Below are 20,572 nucleotides of genomic sequence, written 5' to 3'. Positions count from 1 at the left end.
GTCGGATGGATATATCCCATGTGGTTCACTCTTGGCACATCTGGGCCGTCCAATACACTTTTAGACGGTTCGGATTGAAACCCTCTCTCTCCCCTCACCACAACACACACTCTCTCTCTCTGCTTTTTTCTCTCTCCAAATTCAAGCTGTCCAAAAACATCCAAAAACACAATAGACGGCTCGAATGCGCCAAGTGGGCACCACTTGGTACCCGGTTGGCACTAAAAAACTTTCCTGGACTAAAGAGGACCAAATCCCGCTTTTTCCTTTTTGGTTCCCGCAGCATCTGGGATTGTCAAAACCGGTTCTATTCTTATGGGGGTATAAAGTTAGTTATCCCGAGGGGTGGAACTAATAATCCCGTACTAAATAAAACACGGAAGGAAGTCTGCTAAAATGCCATCCACTTAAAAAAGCCCTACCTCAGTTCATCGTTATTCTACGTAGGTAATCGAAATCAAAAATCTAAATCGTTCAGTTCTTCCTTCCATCTTCGTTTTTTCTTTCTTTCGTTTTTTGTTCTAATCGAAAAACTGAGGGGTTCGAAATCGAACCAAGTTGGTTTCGTTTTTCAAAATAGTACACGTATCTTTCGTTTTTGATCCAAATAATGAAAGAAGAACTGAGCTCCCGAGGTTTCTTTTTTTATTTCGTTTTCGAATATCGGGGTTTTTTTTTTCTAGTTCTTCCTTCAGTTCTTAATAAGATTTTATTTTAAAATACATATATTTGATTTCGGTTTTCATTTTGCAAATAAAAATGATAACCCTCATCTAGGATTTTCCTTTTTCCATTTTTGCCCAATTTTTTCAAGGGAACCTCAAGAACTTGTTTGTACCCGATTTTAATCCCACGCAAATAAAACACGGGATTGTGTAGGATTCGGGACTAAATTTATACCAGAATAAATCGTCCAGGACTCTTAATCCTGTCTAATTTAGCCCGAATCAAACGAGCCCTTAGTTTATACCCACTACTCCTATTGTTCTTTCCTTTTGGTGGGCTGCTGAGGTTTTCCAATTTTTAGAGAATTACTGGTTTAAATCTAACCTTCTGCATTATTGTGTTATCAAACATAGTAATACTTCGTTGGTTTTCAGATAAAAAGCTTTAACTTTTATGTTTTTCCGGCCTTTGCAAGGTTTCTTATTCTTCTGTCGTCACCTTGTTCCGATCTTTGTAGGTTCAGTTTGATAAATAGCATTCAAAGTATTTAGTTTGTTGGTTTTAGATAAGAAAGCCTTAGCTTTTATCTTTTTACATTGGTTGATGATTTGTTCCGATCTGTAGAGGTTCACCATACTGTTGTTGGTTTATCTTTTTGTAGAACCTCTATGTGTCTTCTTTTTCATTCTTTTTCCCTTGCAGGTACTCGAACAAATACTTCCACAAACACTATCAACGTATAGTTTTATTTTTCCATTTGGTTTTGTTCACTCCTTTTTTTTTTTTTTTTTTTTGTCTGTGTGGTAGTAATTGAACTTAATTTTCGAGTTCTTTTGATAGCGCGGCACGTACTCATGGAAGAACTTACGGAGACAAAGGATCAGGGAATGGAGAAAATAGACTGTATCTCATATTTTCCTGATGATGTCATCTTTAATGTGATGGATTTCCTTTCGACAAAAGAAGTTGTTAGAAGTTGCTTATTGTCCAAGAGATGGCAACACATGCAGGCTTCTTACCCCAATTTGGATTTTGATCAAACCTATTTTGGAAGAGAATTAGCTATTCGAAAACCCAAAAGTGGCAACTTGGTTGAAAGATATCCGAATTTGGCGGAAAAAAGGGACAATTTCATTAGATACGTAGATGAAACCCTGTTAAGATTTCATGAACAAGGCTTACGGATCAGGAAGTTCAATCTTTTCTTCACAGTATTTGAGTCTTCCATGGTTTCTCTTGTTGATAAATGGATTGGACTGGCCACAGAGAGCAGGGTTGAAGAGTTACATCTCCGAATCCATACCCCACTTGATGCATTGTGTATCTTACCCCAGACAGTCTTTGCAACAAAGTCAATAAAGACTCTGAAGTTAGAAAATTTCAAGTTGGAACAGCTGTTACATCAGAGTATAAGTTTTAGTTCCCTACAAAAGTTGTCTCTCATTTGTATGCATGTGGATGCACCCATGATTGCAAGTATTATCTCTAGCTGCCCTTTGATTGAGGAAATTGAACTTATACAGTGCTTGGGGTTGTACAAGGTTCATATTTCTGATCTACATAATCTAAGGGTAGTTGTTATAGTTCAACACCACGGCATAATTGAGTCCCACATTGAAGCGCCAAGTTTGCAGAAATTACGTTACGAAGATGAAAATTTTGACATGTGTCCCTGCAAGTTCAACTTAATCGGCTGTCATAATTTGACAGATTTAACTTTAAAACGTGTCCTTGTTTCGGACCAGCAGTTCACTGATCTTCTATCCAAGTTTCCTCTCCTGGAGGCTCTGCGTGTGCTTGATTGCAGGTTGTTGGAAAGGGTCAAGATTTCAATCCAACATCTACGGCGTCTTAAATTATGGTGCCTTAAACTAGAAGAGGTTGAAATTGATGCTCCTAAGTTACAATCATTCTCTTATCTTGGTGGAGTCATACCGATGATAAGAGCAACAAGTACTTCAGGGCAGTGGGAAGCAAATATCGGGTTATATTCGAATTGTTGTATGAACTCTCAATCATTCTGGAAGATGAGAAATTTGGTCGCGCAGTCACAGAGTTTTAAAATTTTGACCTTGTCAATCCATTGCCGTGAGGTATGTCCACAAATTTGTTAGTTAACAATATAATTATCATTGATTCGACAGGCTTATTACTTAATAACCACAATAAGTATCAACTTTGGCTTTTGACAAAATGTTTAGGCTCATCCATAGAACGAGAATCTTGTTTGGATGAGTTTCAGCATGTAACTTTCTAGTAGAAAATCATCTTAGCCCACAAGCTTTTGTCAAGTAGCAATTCTTTGAAGGTTTCATTTTGAAGACATTAATTCTGTGAACCTTTTGTAATTATTTCCAAGTTGTTTTTGACTTATGTTCATTTATGACTTACCCAGGGGGGATGTTTGAATGCTTGTCAGTAAAAATATATCGATGTTCCTATAGGTTGCGTTATTCCATGCATATTCATCTTCACTGTTAGCCTTCTATTAGTTGCAATCTATTAGAGTTCTCCAAGCTAGATTTATTTGGTAGTATCATCATAAACTATTCAATGTTGACCAATTTAGTCCCCTAATTTATGTTTTTGGGTTGGAGCTTCCCTCATTCCTTTTGTAGAGGGATTTGTAGAGGGAGGAATTTTAGAATTGACTTTGGTTGTCACAAATGATGACAACCAATGCGCTAGTAAGGTATTCCTTATAAGTTGAATATTTAATGCTTATTAAAAAAGTGTTGGTTACATGCTTTCCTTTACCACTGCAAAGTCTGCTACGTGTAGATCAGTCTAACTCTTTGTATGTTAATTTTGTCATTGTCGTTTGTTGGATTGTGAAGATTTCATTTACTGTGGAAGAGATCAAAGATATTTTGCTTCCCTTAGTTCTTATGGTTGATCACATGGAACTCAAGTTAGGATCATCTTCAGAAAGTTATTCAGCTCTCTTGGATGGGCTACTGTGGAGTTGTCATCCGAAGATTCTTTCCATAGAATTTGTGGATTTGGAGTCCAGAAGGAAATTTATCCTGGTAAGATCTTTACTTCTTTCATGATTTGTAGTATTTCAATTCTATCTTGGTTTAGAGTGAGTTGGGCCTTTCTGGAGGGTGTGTCACAGCTCCTTGTTGCTTGGAGAGGCTAAAGTTAGGGAAAAGGAAGAGCGTTGGATATGATTCGTAGTTGTTTCATGTGGCTTAAGAGTCGTTCTGGTTAGTAGATGGTATAATTGGGAGACGGGAGAATGTAACTTGGCCTTTCACCAATTTCTTTTTGTAGATCTTTTCACGGAAGTTTATAGGTCACTTTAGTTCTTGGCCTTCTGCTTGTATTTTGCCAGCATGCTCTTTATGACTCTTTTTATGTAAACCCTTTACCTGTATAAGACAAACATATTCTTTGGCATCAGTCATCCACTTTATCATTTTTATTAATATTTACCGGTGAACAACATAGGCAATTGTTCAGTTATGTTGCCAGGCTTAAAAGCTTAGACTTTTGACTAGAAAATATTTGTTTGAATCACCATTATTTGAATGTGTTAAGTTGGGAAGAGGCAAAGAATATGGATCCAAATTTGAAGTATATTTAGGTGTTTTGGTGAATACCTCAAATCATATTTTTGGACTGTTTTATTTTTTTCCTCTCTTGGATTCGAGAGGATAATGGGAAAATTATGGTCACTCATTGGTTCGGTTATAATGACCCTTTCTGCTCACATTTTTCTTCGTCTCCTTATGCTTTTCTTTCCCAAACATTAGGAGGGCTTTCTTTTCACCCATGTTCAACCATTAGTTCTTCAAAATCCCCAAGAGCATTGTTTTTGTGTTTATTTGGGTTAGAATTACTGCTTGTCTTGACGAGTTATCCTTTTCCATAATAAAGCATGATGATTAGTCGTTGATATCTTTTATGACTTAGAGGCCCTACCATAGATGATTGTGCCCAGTTATGATTCAGATATTCCTCATTTAAGAGGTACACGATGTTGGTGGCATCGCTTGAAAGATAGTGACTACTTGGTTATACTTGATTTGCAGGTTCTCCGTGAGAAGATTGTGCACAATTGGATTTGAATTGTGAACATTTGGAAAGTATCCTAGGTTGGCAGCATGAATTGAAAGATGTTGAGTGCCATGTTGGAGATGGAAAGCCTCTTAATTGGAATGCATTATCAGACGATTCTCTAAATTTGCAGAAACGCCCAAAGTTGCACGCTACATTCAAGTGGTGACATCATCCGGATGGTAAATTTTTACTTGAGTTCCAATTCATTTTGGTTTCTCTTCTAGAAGTCATTCTCTTACCAGTAAGGGTCATCATTTAGCCCGAAACCCGTGACCCGCCAATGTCTGCCCAGCCCATTAGGGTTTTAAACTGCCCGAGCCCATAAAACGGGTGGCCCGGCCCGTCCCATAGTTTGTAATGGGCGGGCTTAGGACTATGAATTTTTACTCAGCCCGCCCAATAGCCTGCCCACGGGCCTGCCTATTATCCCGAAATTCCACAAAACCCTTTCTTTTTTTCCTTGATTTAGTTTCTGCCCAAGGAAATTTAAACCAGACTGTTGACCCGCCGGCCAGACTCGGTTTCTGGCCCATCGCCCTGTCAATTTGGTAGGCCGTGGGCTAGGCCTGGGCCTGGGCTTCATTTATGGTAGGTAGCCTGGCCCGCAAAAAAGAAAAAGCCCAGTCAGCCCGGCCCGTGGGCGGGCTTGGAAAGTGACTTAGCGGGCCAGCCCGGCCCGATGATGACCCTTACTTACCAGATGGAATCCCATTCAATGTCTGACTAAAATTCTCCAAATTTGCCGAAATGCCCAAAGTTGCACGCCACATTCAAGGGGGGCTGGGCCTGGGGCCTGGGCCTGGGCCTGGGCTTCAATCTATGGTAGGTAGCCCAGCCTGTCTGGCCTGCAAAAAAGAAAAAGCCCGATCTGTCCGGACCCATGGGCGGGCTTGGAAAGTGACTCAGGCGGCCGGCCCGGCCCGATGATGGACCCTTACTTACCAGATAGAATCCCATTCAATGCCTGACTAAAAATTCTCCAAATTTGCTGAAACGCCCAAAGTTACAGCCACATTCAGTGGTGACATCATCCAGGTGGTAAATTTATACTGGAGTGCCAATTTATTTAGTTTCTCTTCTGGAAGTCATTCTCTTACCAAATAGAATCTCATTCAATGCTTGACTAATAGTCAGTGTTCTAAATGGCGGCCTAGGCGCCGCTTAGGCATTCGGTGGCGGGTCACCACCACGCCTACACCCCTTGCGTTTTATTAGGCGCCACAGAGGCTTTGGCGGAGCTAGGCGGCTGCCAAGGCGGATCTAGATGGCGCTAGGCTAGGTGGCTAGGGTCGCACGAAATAGTGTGATCATGGTTCGTATATAAAAATAGAGTATCGTCTGAGACTGTATACTCATCATCGGAGGTTCGCCGGAGGTCGGAGAGCTTTACCGGTGGTTTGGGTGGTCTCGCCGGTGGTGTTCGATGGTCGTCAGAGTAGTTGGAGGTCTAGGTGGGTGTGCTTGTCGGAGGCGATGAGTCGATTCAGAGAGAGAGAGAGAGAGAGAGAGAGAAGCTGTGAGGACGACGTGCTGTTTTTAAAAAAAAAAAAAGAGAGTCGATCAGCTTTTCTATTAAGGAAAATTCTAAAATCAGCCCAATGGGCTGATAATAATGAATGTGTGAATGTGTATTAAAGGGTATAAAAAACACACAGAAATACGTGTTTTTCTTGTCTTCTAGTGTGATTATCGTCAGCTTAGTGGGCTGACAATAGCAGGACCGATATATATATATATATTAATAATACACCTACACCTATACTTCCTCAGCATTACTGTGATAGAAGTGCAGCATCTTTTAATAATACACCTACACCTATACTTCCTTTCTCAGCAGAAAATTGCTATCCCCCCCCCCCCGGCCCCACCTCCCTTTTCCCATTCTACCCCCCTCTCTCTTCTCTCTCTCTCTCTCTTTTCTTTCTTTCTTTCTAACCGTTTGGTTTTTTTTTTTCTTTTTCTTTTCAGTTTCAGTTTCGTTTTTTTTTTTTTCATTTTATTTTCAGTTTCGTTTTTTTTTTCATTTTATTTCCTTTTCGTTCTTTCCAGTTTGAATTTTTTTCTCTCTTTAATAATAGGTCCAAGTCTAATTCTAGGCTTTGTAAAGTAATTGAGAGAAAAAAAAAGTGTTTTAATTGATCAATGTTTATCCGACTGTTTTATTTTTATTTTTTTGACCTTTATAGATAAAAAATATAGTTACTAAAATAAGTGTTTCAATTTTCAATCCGTTGAACCGGAGCAAAGTTGTTATTTTTCTGATCATTTCATCCTAAATGGATCTAGTAAAATTTTTGGCTCCAATGCTTTCAATGGACCACCCTAAAAGAGTTTTGAAACTAAATAATGAGTCCTTAGGGTATTTGTTGAAAGGCCTTAAACCAAAAAATTCATTATGACCATTTAAAATAAAATAATAATAAAAACGATCTTTGCTACTGATTTAACTGAATTGAAAATTAAAACACTTAATTCTTGAATTATATTTTTAAATATACAAATGGTGTATTTATAGAAATTAAATAAATAAGGTATAAGTAATTAAATTAAAAAATAAATGAAAAAATAGGTGGGACCCGGGGGGCTCAACTGCCCTCATTGGCACAGTAGCCCCTACGAAGCCCCTAAAACGTTTCCGTTTTAGTTATAAAAAAAATAGAAACCAGCCATTTGCAATCCTATGGAGTAGAGACGTGATTTGAAGCAACATACTACTGAATCAGTTAAGAGGATTTATGCTAATAATAGTTAACAAATTTATTAAATTGTACTATAGTTAAAAAAAAGTAATCCTAAATATAACATTTGTATTTTGGATTAGTATGTCGTTTGCAAAATACATTCGTAATTAGTTCCCGAACACTAATTGTAATCTTAATTGAAAATAGAATTTGAGTTACCAAAAAAAAAAAAAGAAGGGAGGTAAAGGGAAAGAAACAAATAAAGAAATATTGAAAAAAAAAAGATTCAAAGTGGAAGGAATAAAAGGAAATAAAGAGAAAAAAAAACGAAAAAAAAAAATCCAGCCGAAAAGAAACAAAAAGAAAATAAAGAGGGAAAAAGAAAAGAAAAGTAAATGGACGGAGGGGGGAAGCAGGAGAAGAAGAGAGAGAAAAAAAAGTAAATGGGAGGAGGGAGGGGCAGGAGAAGTAAAATGGGGGGAGGGGAGGGGGTAATATGGGAAATGGGGTGTGGGGCCGGGGGGGTGGGGTGTCGGGGGGGGGGGGGGGGGGGGGGAAAGCAGCCCCCTTCTCAGCATTACTGTGATAGAAGTGCAGCATCTTTTAATAATACACCTACACCTATACTTCCTTTCTCAGCATTACTGTGATAGAAGTGCAGCATCTTTATATATACATATATATACAACAGTGCTACTTGCACATACTTTTGTGCACATATCATGCACATATATTTTTTGTGAGGCCCATATCGAGATCCCACAAAATGATCCGAACCGCTCTTCTTTTTTAAAATATTTTTTGGAGGGTTTCTGTAAAAAATCAGCTCCAACGGATATCGGTAAGAGCTTTCTCAGAAATTGTAAAGCAAAACAGAATAATTCGTCCGAAAATTCTGAGAAAGCCCTTACCGATATCCATTGGAGTTGATTTTTTACGGGAACCCTCCAAAAAATATTTAAAAAAAAATGAGCGGTTCGGATCATTTTGTGGGACTCCGATATGGGCCCCACAAAAATGTATGTGCATGATGTGTGCACAAAAATCTGTGGGAATCATTACTGTTTGCCGGTAAGGTAGTGTGTGCATCATAGAAAAGTGAATAAGCATCTCTTATTTTAGTGGGCACAACTGTACTCTTCTTTTTTCATGGGTACTTTAAAACTAATGGCTACTACATGGGCTGGGGGGAAAAAAAAAAAAACGCCAAACTGCTTGGTGGCCACCTAGGTGGGCTTGGCGCTTGGAGGTAGGTCACCGCTCGACTAGTGCCAAGAGCCATTTAGAACACTACTAACAGTATAAAATGCTTAAATGTGAGCTATATTCCTTGGTTTTACAAGTAGGTTTGACATCACTATGTTTTGAATGTGAGGATCAAATAAAAATTGGTCTTAGTTTTAAGCTTTAAGGGGTTAATTTTGCGGTTAGATGTTGAATACGCTTAGTGCAGAGAGAGTTTCTGTGATTCTCATACTCGATCTCAAATGGAAAATTTGTGTTAAATGCTGAATTTGCCATTTTCAACCCTGAAGGTTTCTGCTACTCAAGTTTGAATTTTTTCCTTAAGTATTGGTTGTTGAAGAAAATTTGACAAGGGGTACGTTCTTAATTGAAGCTGTGTACTACCAGCCTAGTCTCTTTGATTCGAAGTTTAGCCTCTGCTTAGTTTTAAGACTCTAAGGGATCGTTAATTAATTGCATCGTGATCGTACTACACAATCATTTAATTTAGTCCCATTGAACAAAAAAGGTCCCTAGATTACCTTTCGCTGTTTGTATTCAATATATGCGGTGGTGAATCAAGCTTTCTTGTCATAAATCCTTATCATTTTGGAGTCAGTTATCAACTTTATGCGTGCAGCTTGTATTTAAACTTATAAGTTTGGAACTTATTTCAGTATTTTTTACTTTTTGGAACTTTTTGTTTAGCTTTTCAACATAATTTTAAGGGTTAATCGTATAATCCGTCTCATCGAGAGTTCGAGACGAATCGGAAAAATATAAAAACATGAACCGATGTTGAAAAATTCTAATAAGACGGCACTTAAAGTTCTAAAAGGCAGTTGTTTGATACTACTTGTTTCGTCTTTAGTGAATTTTTTTTTCCGCTTTTGGTCATAATTTCGTATTCTTTAGACTCATCTCGTCGAGATGGATGATAATCTTAAAAAAATTCAAATTAGACGAACAAAACACACAAAATGAAGAAATAAGTTAAGTTTAGAAAAACTCAGCCTTTTTAGCAGCTGAAACGTTTGATACAGTTACTTTAAATGCTTCTTGTTTTCGAGTGGAGCGTCATTGTAGTATGTATGACGCCTGACGAATACTAATATTTTGTTTTTCCTTCAGAACGTAAGGTGAACTGAGATGGAAGGAAGTGAAGTAAAGATGGCTCCATACTAAAGGGATTGAATGAGAAAGGAATTCATGCGCTTCTATGTTTGCTCACTTCGCTGTCGGAATTGGCTTTTGATGGGAGAAGGACGTGTCTCGCTTTTAGTTGGTCTATGGTTTATCTATTTGTTTGTGTTGTAATGATAAGTTAATGACATTTTATTTGATGTTTCATTCGTATTTTTAAACAATAAGGCATGTTTTGGTTTATGTGTTGAATTTTTGTCATTGCCATAGAACGTTGTTTAATTTTGCAATTGAAGTAGGACATTGTTTCATATTGCGCCGTGTATTATTTCTAGATTGGAAACTGGAGATCGTTCACTCTGTCGATCAGTGAAGAGATGCTTAGCTATTGAGATATACGTTTATTACTTGATGGGTTGCTGTCATGCTGCTTTTCATTTTTGGTTTTTTGATTACGCAATAGACATTTTTGCCTAGCTATTCTGTGTCACAAGAACCAAATGAGTTTTACTTTTTTTCATTTTTCTCAGCCACTAGTTATGGATCAAGATCCTTTCACTTCGCGTGTTCTTTGTGTGATTCAAAATATAATTTATCATGGCTTGATTATGACGAGCCAAGCAGTTCATCTCATCTGTAAAATTCAATGTGTTTTTATCATTCATCATGGCATAGGATCATCATGTGTTTAGGGTGCCAATTTTTTTGAGATGCTTCTCCCGCATTGTGATGTCTTCTCTCTTGTCCCTTCAATCCTATGTAATCTTTACATTCGATTAATAAAATTTCGCCCTTTTTCGGTGTTTAAAAAAAACAAAAAAGTTATTCTTGCAAAAATTCATTCTAAGTGAATATAGATAAAAGCTTGGTCGCGATTCAAATTTTACTGGGAAAATTGGATGGTCACACTTTTATTTTCATTTCTCTTGTGATACCGATGTTCGATGACCCTGATTTTTTTCCCCTGGATGATCCACCCATCGAAATTTAACAAATCAAGAATGGTTAAATAGAAGTGATTGGATCATCAAAAGAGGAACGTCATTTGACTTGCAAGTTTTCCTAGGAAGTTTGTAGGGTGAGTGGGTCCCAACCCAATCAAATACATGCATTATTACACCAAGTACTTCTCCGCAAGAAGACACAGCCATAATTGATTCCAAACTCAGCACCACCACGACGTCTTCGACGATCATATCAGCACCACCTCCCCTGCCAGGGCCGGCCGAATGGGAAGGCCCAAGAGGCCGCAGCCCTTGGCTTTCACATTTTGGGAAAAAATGGGGCACTCATAAATAAGTTTATATATTTTCTGTGTACAACTATAATACAAACTCAATGGTAAAATGTTTATTTTTTCACATAAGATGCCTAGGTTCAAATCCTGGTAGGATACTTTTTTATAGTGTCTTTTTGCAAAAAAAAAAAAAATTCTCTTATCACACAAATTGAGGTTGCTGTGATTCAAATCTGAGTCCTCAGGACATTATTGCAACTGTACAAATTATTAAGGCCGAAATATTTACCATGTTAAATAGTATGAATGAAAATTATATATAAAAAAATATGAATGAAAATTATATATAAAAAAGTATTTCTTGTTTATTATTTTTAAATTATAACATAGTATGAATGAAAATTATATATAAAAAAGTATTTTTTGTTTATTATTTTTAAATTAAAAAATTTATGTAAGACAATATTCTACCGCTTGGCTTAGAGCATTCAAATAGCTTTGGCCGGTCCTGTCCCCGTGCCCCTCTCTCTTTCTCTCACAAATTAAGCTTTGTCTTTGCAGTGTTTTGAAGTAATCTGGTCTGCACTCGTCTTACTCCTTTGAAATCAATAAGTTCAGGTAAGTATTCCTATACCCTGCTTACATGCATAGCTATTTTTTCCATTGAGAGGAGCTGGGGTTGCAGCCTCTTCGACTCAGATAGAGAGGATTTTCAGGCTTCGCATCTGATCCAAGGTAAGGAGTTATGCTTAATTGATTTCAATTCATCTCCTCTTCCCTTTTCTTTTGGTGGGTTGTTGAGTTTTCCAAGTTTCTTTTCATCTTTTCAACAAGAGCATTCTTCGCTGGTTTATTGAGATTTGTTCCACATCGGTTAAATATCTCCTCCAAAACTAGTATATGAGCTTAGACAGCCTCTCCACTCTTTGCTAATTGGTTTGGAGTTGGATGCTTTAACATAATATCAGAACTAGGTCTTGGGTGGCCTCATATCGTGTGGTCAAGTCTCTGTCGCCCGAGTTAACTCATCAATTCATACCACCACGTGCATCCGGGCTGCACGTGAGGGGTCGCCTGAGTCAAATCTCTCTCCACCTATTGCCAATTGGTTTTAGGTTGGAACCCTCCAAAAAATCTAACATGGTATCAAAGCTAGAGTTTCAGAGGCTTTTCCCCTTTGTTTGTGTCATAGTTGCACTTTATTTTATTGTGATTCGTGTGTTCTGAATCCTTTGTTGACCTCTCCACGTGCGAGTCAGGGGTCGCACGTGCGGGGGAGTATTGTGATTTGTCCCACATCGGTTAAATATCTCCTCCAAAACTAGTATATGAGTTTAGGCAGCCTCTCCACTCTTTGCCCCACTCTTTGTCAATTGGTTTGGAGTTGCATGCTTTAACATGGTTATCTGTTTGGAACTTAGGGAAAGGAAAATAAAAGAGAAGGAAAATGAGAGGAAAATTGGAGAAAAAATTTACTATTCATTCCACTCAAAATCTTTATTTTCTTCTCTCTTTCTCTACAATCAAACAATAGGAGGGAAAATTCTTTAATTTTCCTTTCTTTTCCCTGAGTTCCAAACAGAGTTAATTTAGACCAATCAAAATTCGTTTGATTTTTTTCGTTGTTGCTGAAATTTGTTGATTTTCAGATGTACAGACTACTTTTCCGTTTTCCAAGCCTCTGCGAAGGAGAGTGTTGTAACCTTAGTTTATACCCACTACTCCTATTGTTCTTTCCTTTTGGTGGCTGCTGAGGTTTTCCAATTTTTAAGAATTACTTGTTTAAATCTAACCTTCTGGATTATTGTGTTATCAAACATACTAATACTTCGTTGGTTTTCAGATAAAAAGCTGTAACTTTTATGTTTTTCCAGCCTTTGCAAGGTTTCTTATTCTTCTGTCGTCACCTTGTTTTTTTATCTTTTTCCTATGATTTGTTCCGATCTTTGTAGGTTCAGTTTGATTAATATCATTCAAAGTATTTTAGTTTGCTGGTTTTAGATAAGAAAGCCTTAGCTTTTATCTTTTTACATTGGTTGATGATTTGTTCCGATCTGTAGAGGTTCACCATACTGTTGTTGGTTTATATTTTTGTTGAACCTCTATGCGTCTTCTTTTCCATTCTTTTTCCCTTGCAGGTGCTCGAACAAATACTTGCACAAACACTATCAACATATAGTTTTATTTTTCCATTTGGTTTTGTTCACTCCTTTCTTTTTTTTTTGTGTGTGTGTGGTAGTAATTAAACTTAATTTTCGAGAACTTTTGATAGGGGCACATACTCCTTTTTTTGTGTGTGTGTGTGTGTGTGTGGTAGTAATTGAACTTAATTTTCGAGAACTTTTGATAGGGGCACATACTCATGGAAGAACTTACGGAGACAAAGGACCAGGACCAGGGAATGGATAAAATAGACAACATAGACTGTATCTCGTATTTTCCTGATGATGTCATCTTTAATGTGATGGATTTCCTTTCGACAAAAGAAGTTGTTAGAAGTTGCTTATTGTCCAAGAGATGGCAACATATGCAGGCTTATTACCCCAATTTGGATTTTGATCAAACTTATTTTGGGAGAGAATTAGCTATTCGAAAACCCAAAAGTGGCAACTTGGTTGAAAGATATCCGGATTTGGAGGAAAAAAGGGACAATTTCATCAGATATGTAGATGAAACCCTGTTAAGATTTCATGAACAAGGCTTACGGATCAGAAAGTTCAATCTTTTCTTCACAATATTTGAGTCTTCCATGGTTTCTCTCGTTGATAAATGGATTGGATTGGCCACAGAGGGCAGGGTTGAAGAGTTACATCTCCGAATGCATACCCCACTTGATGCATTGTATATCTTACCCCAGACCGTCTTTGCAACAAAGTCAATAAAGACTTTGAAGTTAGAAAATTTCAAGTTGGAACAGCTGTTACATCAGAGTATAAGTTTTAGTTCTCTACAAAAGTTGTCTCTCATTTGTATACATGTGGATGCACCCATGATTGCAAGTATTATCTCTAGCTGCCCTTTGATTGAGGAAATTGAACTTATAAAGTGCTTGGGGTTGTACAAGGTTCATATTTCTGATCTACATAACCTTAGGGTAGTTGTTATAGTTCAACACCACGGCGTAATTGATGCCCACATTGAAGCGCCAAGTTTGCAGAAATTACGTTACGAAGATGGAAATTTTGACACGTGTCCCTGCAAGTTCAACTTAATTGGCTGTCATAATTTGACAGATTTAACTTTAAGATGCGTCCTTGTTTCGGACCAGCAGTTCACTGATCTTCTATCCAAGTTTCCTCTCCTGGAGGCTCTACGTGTGCTTGATTGCAGGTTGTTGGAAAGGGTCAAGATTTCAAACCAACATCTACGGCGTCTTAAATTATGTTGCCTTAAACTAGAAGAGGTTGAAATTGATGCTCCTAAGTTACAATCATTCTTTTATTTTGGTGGAGTCATACCGATGATAACAGCAACAAGTACTTCAGGGCAGTGGGAAGGGAATATCGAGTTATATTCGAATCGTTGTATGAACTCTCATTCATTCTGGAAGATGAGAAATTTGGTCGCGCAGTCTCAGAGTTTTAAACTTTTGACCTTGTCAATCCATTGCCGTGAGGTATGTCCACAAACTTGTTAGTTAACAATATAATTATCATTGATTCGACAGGGTTATTAGTTAATAACCACAATAAGTATCAACTTTGGCTTTTGACAAAATGTTTAGGCTCATCCATAGAACGAGAATCTTGTTTGGATGAGTTTCAGCGTGTAACTTTCTAGTAGAAAATCATCTTATCCCACAAGCTTTTGTCAAGTAGCAATTCTTTGAAGGTTTCATTTTGAAGACATTAATTCTGTGAACCTTTTGTAAGTATTTCCAAGTTGTTTTTAACTTATGTTCATTTATGACTTACCCAGGGGGATGTTTGAATGCTTGTCAGTAAAAATATATCTATGTTCCTTTGGGTTGCGTTATTCCATGCATATTCATCTTCACTGTTAGCCTTCTATTAGTTGCAATCTAATAGAGTTCTCCAAGCTAGATTTATTGGGCAGTATTATCATAAGCTATTCAATGTTGACCAATTTAGTCCCCTAATTTATGTTTTTGGGTTGGAGCTTCCCTCGTTCCTTTTGTGGGGGGAGGAATTTTAGAATTGACTTTGGTTGTCACAAATGATGACAACCAATGCGCTAGTAAGGTATTCCTTATAAGTTGAATATTTGATGCTTATTAAAAAAGTGTTGGTTACATGCTTTCCTTTACCACTGCAAAATTTGCTATGTCTAGATCAGTCTAACTCTTTGTATGTTAATTTTGTCATTGTCGTTTGTTGGATTGTGAAGATTTCATTTACTGTGGAAGAGATCAAAGATATTTTGTTTCCCTTAGTTCCTATGGTTGATCGCATGAAACTCAAGTTAAGATCATCTTCAGAAGGTTATTCAGCTCTCTTGGATGGGCTTCTATGGAGTTGTCATCCCAAGATTCTTTCCGTAAAATTTATGGATTTGGAGTCCAGAAGGAAATTTATCCTGGTACGATCTTTACTTCTTTCATGATTTGTAGTATTTCAATTCTATCTTGGTTTAGAGTGAGTTGGGCCTTCCTGGAGGGTGTGTCACAGCTCCTTGTTGCTTGGAGACGCTAAAGTTAGGGAAAAGGAGGAGCGTTGGATATGATTCATAGTTGTTTCATGTGGCTTAAGAGTCGTTCTGGTTAGTAGATGGTATAATTGGGAGACAGGAGAATGTAACTTGGCCTTTCACCAATTTCTTTTTGTAGACCTTTCACGGAAGTTTATAGGGCACTTTAGTTCTTGGCCTTTCTCTTGTATTTTGCCAGCATGCTCTTTATGACTCCTTTTATGTAAACCCTTTACCTGTATAAGACAAACATATTCTTTGGCTTCAGCCATCCACTTTATTATTTTTATTAATATTTACCGGCGAACAACATAGGCAATTGTTCAGTTATGTTGCCTGGCTTAAAAGCTTAGACTTTTGACTAGAAAATATTTGTTTGAATCACCATAATTTGAACGTGTTAAGTTGGGAGGAGGCAAAGAATATGGATCCAAATTTGAAGTATATTTAGGTGTTTTGGTGAATACCTCGAATCATATTTTTGGACTGTTTTATTTTTTTCCTCTCTTGGATTCGAGAGGATAATGGGAAAATTATGGTCACTCATTGGTTCGGTTACAATGACCCTTTCTGCTCACTCTTTTCTTTGTTTCCTTATGCTCTTCTTTCCCAAACATTAGGAGGGCTTTCTTTTCACCCCATGTTCAACCATTAGTTCCTTCAAAATCCCCAAGAGCATTGTTTTTGTGTTTATTTGGGTTTAGAATTACTGCTTGTCTTGATGAATTATCCTTTTCCATAATAAAGCATGATGATTAGTCGTTGATATCTTTTATGACTTAGAGGCCCTACCATAGAAGATTGTGCCCAGTTATGATTCAGATATTCCTCATTTAAGAGGTACATGATGTTGGTGGCATCGCTTGAAAGATAGTGACTACTTGGTTATACTTGATTTGCAGGTTCTCCGTGAGAAGATTGTGCACAAATTGGATTTGAATTGTGAACATTTGGAAAGTATCCTAGGTTGGCAGCATGAATTGAAAGATGTTGAGTGCCATGTTGGAGATGGAAAGCCTCCTAATTGGAATGCATTATCAGACGATTCTCTAAATTTGCAGAAACGCCCAAAGTTGCACGCCACATTCAAGTGGGCAAATCATCCGGGTGGTAAATTTATACTTGAGTTCCAATTCATTTTAGTTTCTCTTCTAGAAGTCATTCTCTTACCAGTAAGGGTCATCATTTAGCCCGAAGCCAGTGACCCGTCCAAAGTCCTCCCGGCCCATCGGGTTTTTACCCGGCCTGAGCTCGTAAAACAGGTGGCACGGGCGGGCCCATAGTTTGTAATGGGCGGGCTTAGGCCTATGGATTTTTACTCAGCCCGCCCGTGATACCCGCCCAATAGCCTGCCCACGGGCCCACCTATTAGCTCGAAATTCCACAAAACCCTTTCTTTTTTCCCTTGGTTTAGTTTCTGCCCAAAGAAATTTAAGCCTGTTGACCCGCAGGCCCGGCCTGAATTTTGGCCCATCGGCCCGTCAATTGGGTAGCCCATGGGCTGGGGCTGGGCTTCAATTTATGGTAGGTAGCCCGTCCCGCAAAAAAATAGCCCGGTCGGCCCGCCCGTGGACGGGCTTGGGCAGTGACTTAGCGGGCCGGCCCGGCCCGATGATGACCCTTACTTACCCGATAGAATCCCATTCAATGCCTGACTAAAAATTCTCCAAATTTGCCGAAACGCCCAAAGTTGCTCGCGAGGTGGTAAATTTATACTTCCGTGCCAATTTATTTTAGTTTCTCTTTTAGAAGTCATTCTCTCACCAAATAGAATCCCATTCAATGCCTGACTAACGGTTAGTGTTCTAAATGGCGGCCTAGGCGCCGCCTAGGCGTTTGGCGGCGGGTCACTGCCACGCCTACACCCCTTGGCATTTTATTCGGCGGCCACAGAGGCTTTGGTAGAGCTAGGCGGCTAGGGGTCGCCGGAATAGTAAGGTCTGGTTCATATACAAAAATAGAGCATCTTCTGAAACTGTATATTTATCATCGAAGGTTCATCGGAGGTCGGAGAGCTTTGCCGGTGGTTTGGGTGGTCTCGCCGATGGTGTTCGATGGTCGTCGGAGTAGTCGGAGGTCTGGGTGGGTGTGCTTGTCAAAGGCGATCAGTCTATTCAGAGAGAGAGAGAGAGAGAGAAGCTGTGAGGACAACATGCTGTTTTAAAAAAAAAAGAAAGGCGATCAGCTTTTCTATTAAAAACGCAGCTTTTATATATATTATATTATATAATACACCTATACTTGTATATATCGGGGCGGTTCCGGGGACACCTAAAAAAACACCTCATAGTTCCCGATCAAATTTTGATGATCTGAGCCGCTCAATGTGATCAGAACGTGATTTTAAAGGTACTTGTGAGAAATCAGCAAAAAAAATGACCGGGAATGGCTTGATCCGAACAGTTTCGAACAGTTTTTTATTGAACGGTTCAAATAAAAACTGCTCAAATCAAACATTTTCCGGTCATTTTTTTTGCTAATTTCTCGCGGACACTCTTAAAATCACATTCTGCACACATTGAAAGGTTCAGATTATAAAAATTTGATTGAAAACTATGAGATTGAGATTATGGGTGTTTTTTTAGTGTGTCCTTTGAACCGCTCCATATATATATAATACACCTACACCTATACTTCCTTTCTCAGCATTATTGTGATAGAAGTGCAGCATCTTTATTTCAGCATTATTTTGACTCAGTTGACGTCTTGTCTTGGTTTGTGTCGGCGTGCACATGGGTTTTGCAGGTAAAGTAGTGTGTGCATTATAGAAAAGTGAATAAGCATCTCTTATTTTAGTGGGCACAACTGTACTCTTTTTTTTTCATGGGTACTTTAAAACTAATGTCTACTATATGGCCCCGGGAAAAAAAAAAAAATGCCAAACTGCTTGGCGCTTGGAGGTGGGTCACCACCCGACTAGCACCAAGCGCCATTTAGAACACTGCTAACAGTATAAAATGCTTAAATGTGAGCTATATTCCCTGGTTTTACAAGTAGGTTTGACATCACTATGTTTTGAATGTGAAGATCAAATAAAAATTGGTCGTAGTTTTAAGCTTGAAGGGGTTAATTTTGCGGTTAGATGTTGAATACGCTTAGTGCAGAGAAAGTTTCTGTGATTCTCATAATCTCAAATGGAAAATTTGTGTTAAATGCTGAATTTGCCATTTTCAACTCTGAAGGTTTCTGTGATTCTAGTTTGAATTTTTTCCTTAAGTATTGGTTGTCGAAGAAAATGTGACAAGGAGTACGTTCTTAATTGAAGCTGTCTACTACCAGCCTAGTCTCTTTGATTTGAAGTTTAGCCTCTGCTTAGTTTTAAGACTCCAAGGGATCGTTAATTAATTGCATCGTGATCGTACTACAAAATCATTTAATATAGTCCCATTGAACAAAAAAGGTCCCTAGAACTACCTTTCGCTGATTGTATTCAATATATGCGGTGGTGAATCAAGCTTTCTTGTCTTAAATCCTTATCATTTTGGAGTCAGTTATCAACTTTATGCGTGCAGCTTGTATTTAAATTGCGTTCTTTTAAACTTATAAGTTTGGAACTTATTTCGGTATATTTTACTTTCCGGAACTTTTTGTTTAGCCTTTCAACATAATTTTAGGGGTTAATCGTATAATCCGTCTCATCGAGACGAATCAGAAAAATAAACATGGACCAATGTTGAAAAATTCTAATAAGACGGCACTTAAAGCTACAAAAGACAGTTGTTTGATCCTACTTGTTTCGTCTTTAGTGATTTTTTTTTTTTGCTTTGGTCATAATTTCGTACTCTTTAGACTCATCTCGTCGAGATGGATGATAATCTTAAAAAAATTCAAATTAGACGAACAAAACACACAAAATAAAGAAATAAGTTAAGTTTAGAAAGATGTTTTAGTAGCTGAAACGTTTGATACAGTTCCTTTAAATGCTGCTTGTTTTCGAGTGGAGCGTCATTGTAGTATGTATGACGTCTGACGAATAATATTTTGTTTTTCCTTCAGAACGTAAGGTGAACTGAGATGGAAGGGAGTGAAGTAAAGATGGCTCCATACTAAAGGGATTGAATGAGAAAGGAATTCATGCGCTTCTATGTTTGCTCACTTCGCTGTCGGAATTGGCTTTTGATGGGAGAAGGACGTGTCTCGCTTTTACTTGGTCTATGGTTTATCTATTTGTTTGTGTTGTAATAATAAGTTAATGACATTTTATTTGACGTTTCATTCGTATTTTTAAACAACAAATCACTTGTACCCTAATTTATGTTTCCATAATTTAAGCCATGTTTTGGTTTTATGTGTTTAATTTTGTCACTGCCGTAGGACGTTGTTTAATTTTGCCACTGAAGTAGGACATTGTTTCATATTGTGCCGTGTATTATTATTTCTGGAGTCGAAAGTTGGAGATCGTTCACTCTGTCGATCAGTGAAAAGATGCTCAGCTATTGAGATATACGTTTTATTACTTGATGGGTTGCTGTCATGCTGCTTTTCATTTTTGGATTTTTTTGAATGCGCGATAGACATTTTTGCTTAGCTATTCTGTCACAAGAACCAAACGAGTTTTACATTTTTTCATTTTTCTCGGCCACTAGTTATGGATCAAGATCCTTTCACTTCATATGTTCCTTGTGTGATTCAAATATAATTTATCATGGCTTGATTATGACGATCCAAACAGTTCATCTCATCTGTAAGACTCAATGTGTTTTTATCATTCATCATGGCATAGGATCATCATGTATTTAGGGTGCCAACTTCTTTGGGATGCTTCTCTCGCGTTGTGATGCATTCTCTCTTGTCCCTTCAATCCTATGTAATCTTTACATTTGATTAATAAAATTTCGCCCTTTTTTGGTGTTTAAAAAAAAAGTCATTCTTGTAAAAATTCATGCCAAGTGAATATGGGTAAAAGCTT

At 37.9% G+C, this 20,572-nt stretch overlaps 2 protein-coding genes across 9 annotated transcripts; both read left to right on the top strand.

Annotated features, from left to right (window-relative positions):
- The first annotated feature begins 674 nt into the window (after positions 1 to 674).
- LOC131297944 (F-box/LRR-repeat protein At3g58900-like) lies at positions 675 to 10,186 on the top strand. The gene is made up of 4 exons (XM_058323170.1): positions 675 to 2,759; positions 3,504 to 3,695; positions 4,704 to 4,910; positions 9,768 to 10,186. Exons 1-3 carry the CDS (start codon positions 1,521 to 1,523, stop codon positions 4,737 to 4,739), a joined length of 1,467 nt encoding a protein of 488 aa, XP_058179153.1. The 5' UTR covers positions 675 to 1,520; the 3' UTR covers positions 4,740 to 4,910; positions 9,768 to 10,186.
- Positions 10,187 to 11,534: 1,348 nt separating this feature from the next.
- On the top strand, positions 11,535 to 20,275 carry LOC131297943 (F-box/LRR-repeat protein At3g59190-like). Of its 8 annotated transcripts, none has more exons than XM_058323167.1 (5): positions 11,535 to 11,751; positions 13,367 to 14,632; positions 15,364 to 15,555; positions 16,566 to 16,773; positions 19,660 to 20,275. In XM_058323167.1, exons 2-5 carry the CDS (start codon positions 13,379 to 13,381, stop codon positions 19,674 to 19,676), a joined length of 1,671 nt encoding a protein of 556 aa, XP_058179150.1. In that variant the 5' UTR covers positions 11,535 to 11,751; positions 13,367 to 13,378; the 3' UTR covers positions 19,677 to 20,275. The 8 variants fall into 8 exon arrangements, with proteins under 8 accessions (XP_058179150.1, XP_058179152.1, XP_058179147.1 ...); XM_058323169.1 differs by having other exon boundaries at positions 11,589 to 11,751; positions 16,566 to 16,770; XM_058323164.1 differs by having other exon boundaries at positions 11,679 to 11,751; positions 16,566 to 16,770; positions 19,668 to 20,275.
- Positions 20,276 to 20,572: the final 297 nt, after the last annotated feature.

This window comes from Rhododendron vialii, chromosome 8a, assembly GCF_030253575.1.
Source record: "Rhododendron vialii isolate Sample 1 chromosome 8a, ASM3025357v1".
NCBI classification, from domain to species: Eukaryota; Viridiplantae; Streptophyta; class Magnoliopsida; order Ericales; family Ericaceae; genus Rhododendron; species Rhododendron vialii.
Note: the sequence above shows the minus strand (reverse complement) of the source record. Positions and strands in the feature narration are given on the sequence as shown.

What these genes read in the sequence shown, in the direction of transcription:
- LOC131297943 (XM_058323161.1), top strand. Translation starts at nt 13,379, where the DNA reads ATGGAAGAACTTACGGAGACAAAGGACCAGGACCAGGGAATGGATAAA. An exon ending in CCAGAAGGAAATTTATCCTG is followed by an intron (nt 15,556 to 16,565) that starts GTACGATCTTTA and finishes CTTGATTTGCAG; the next exon opens with GTTCTCCGTGAGAAGATTGT. An exon ending in CAAGTGGGCAAATCATCCGG is followed by an intron (nt 16,771 to 17,364) that starts GTGGTAAATTTA and finishes GTTGCTCGCGAG; the next exon opens with GTGGTAAATTTATACTTCCG.
- LOC131297944 (XM_058323170.1), top strand. Translation starts at nt 1,521, where the DNA reads ATGGAAGAACTTACGGAGACAAAGGATCAGGGAATGGAGAAAATAGAC. An exon ending in TGTCAATCCATTGCCGTGAG is followed by an intron (nt 2,760 to 3,503) that starts GTATGTCCACAA and finishes TGGATTGTGAAG; the next exon opens with ATTTCATTTACTGTGGAAGA. An exon ending in CCAGAAGGAAATTTATCCTG is followed by an intron (nt 3,696 to 4,703) that starts GTAAGATCTTTA and finishes CTTGATTTGCAG; the next exon opens with GTTCTCCGTGAGAAGATTGT.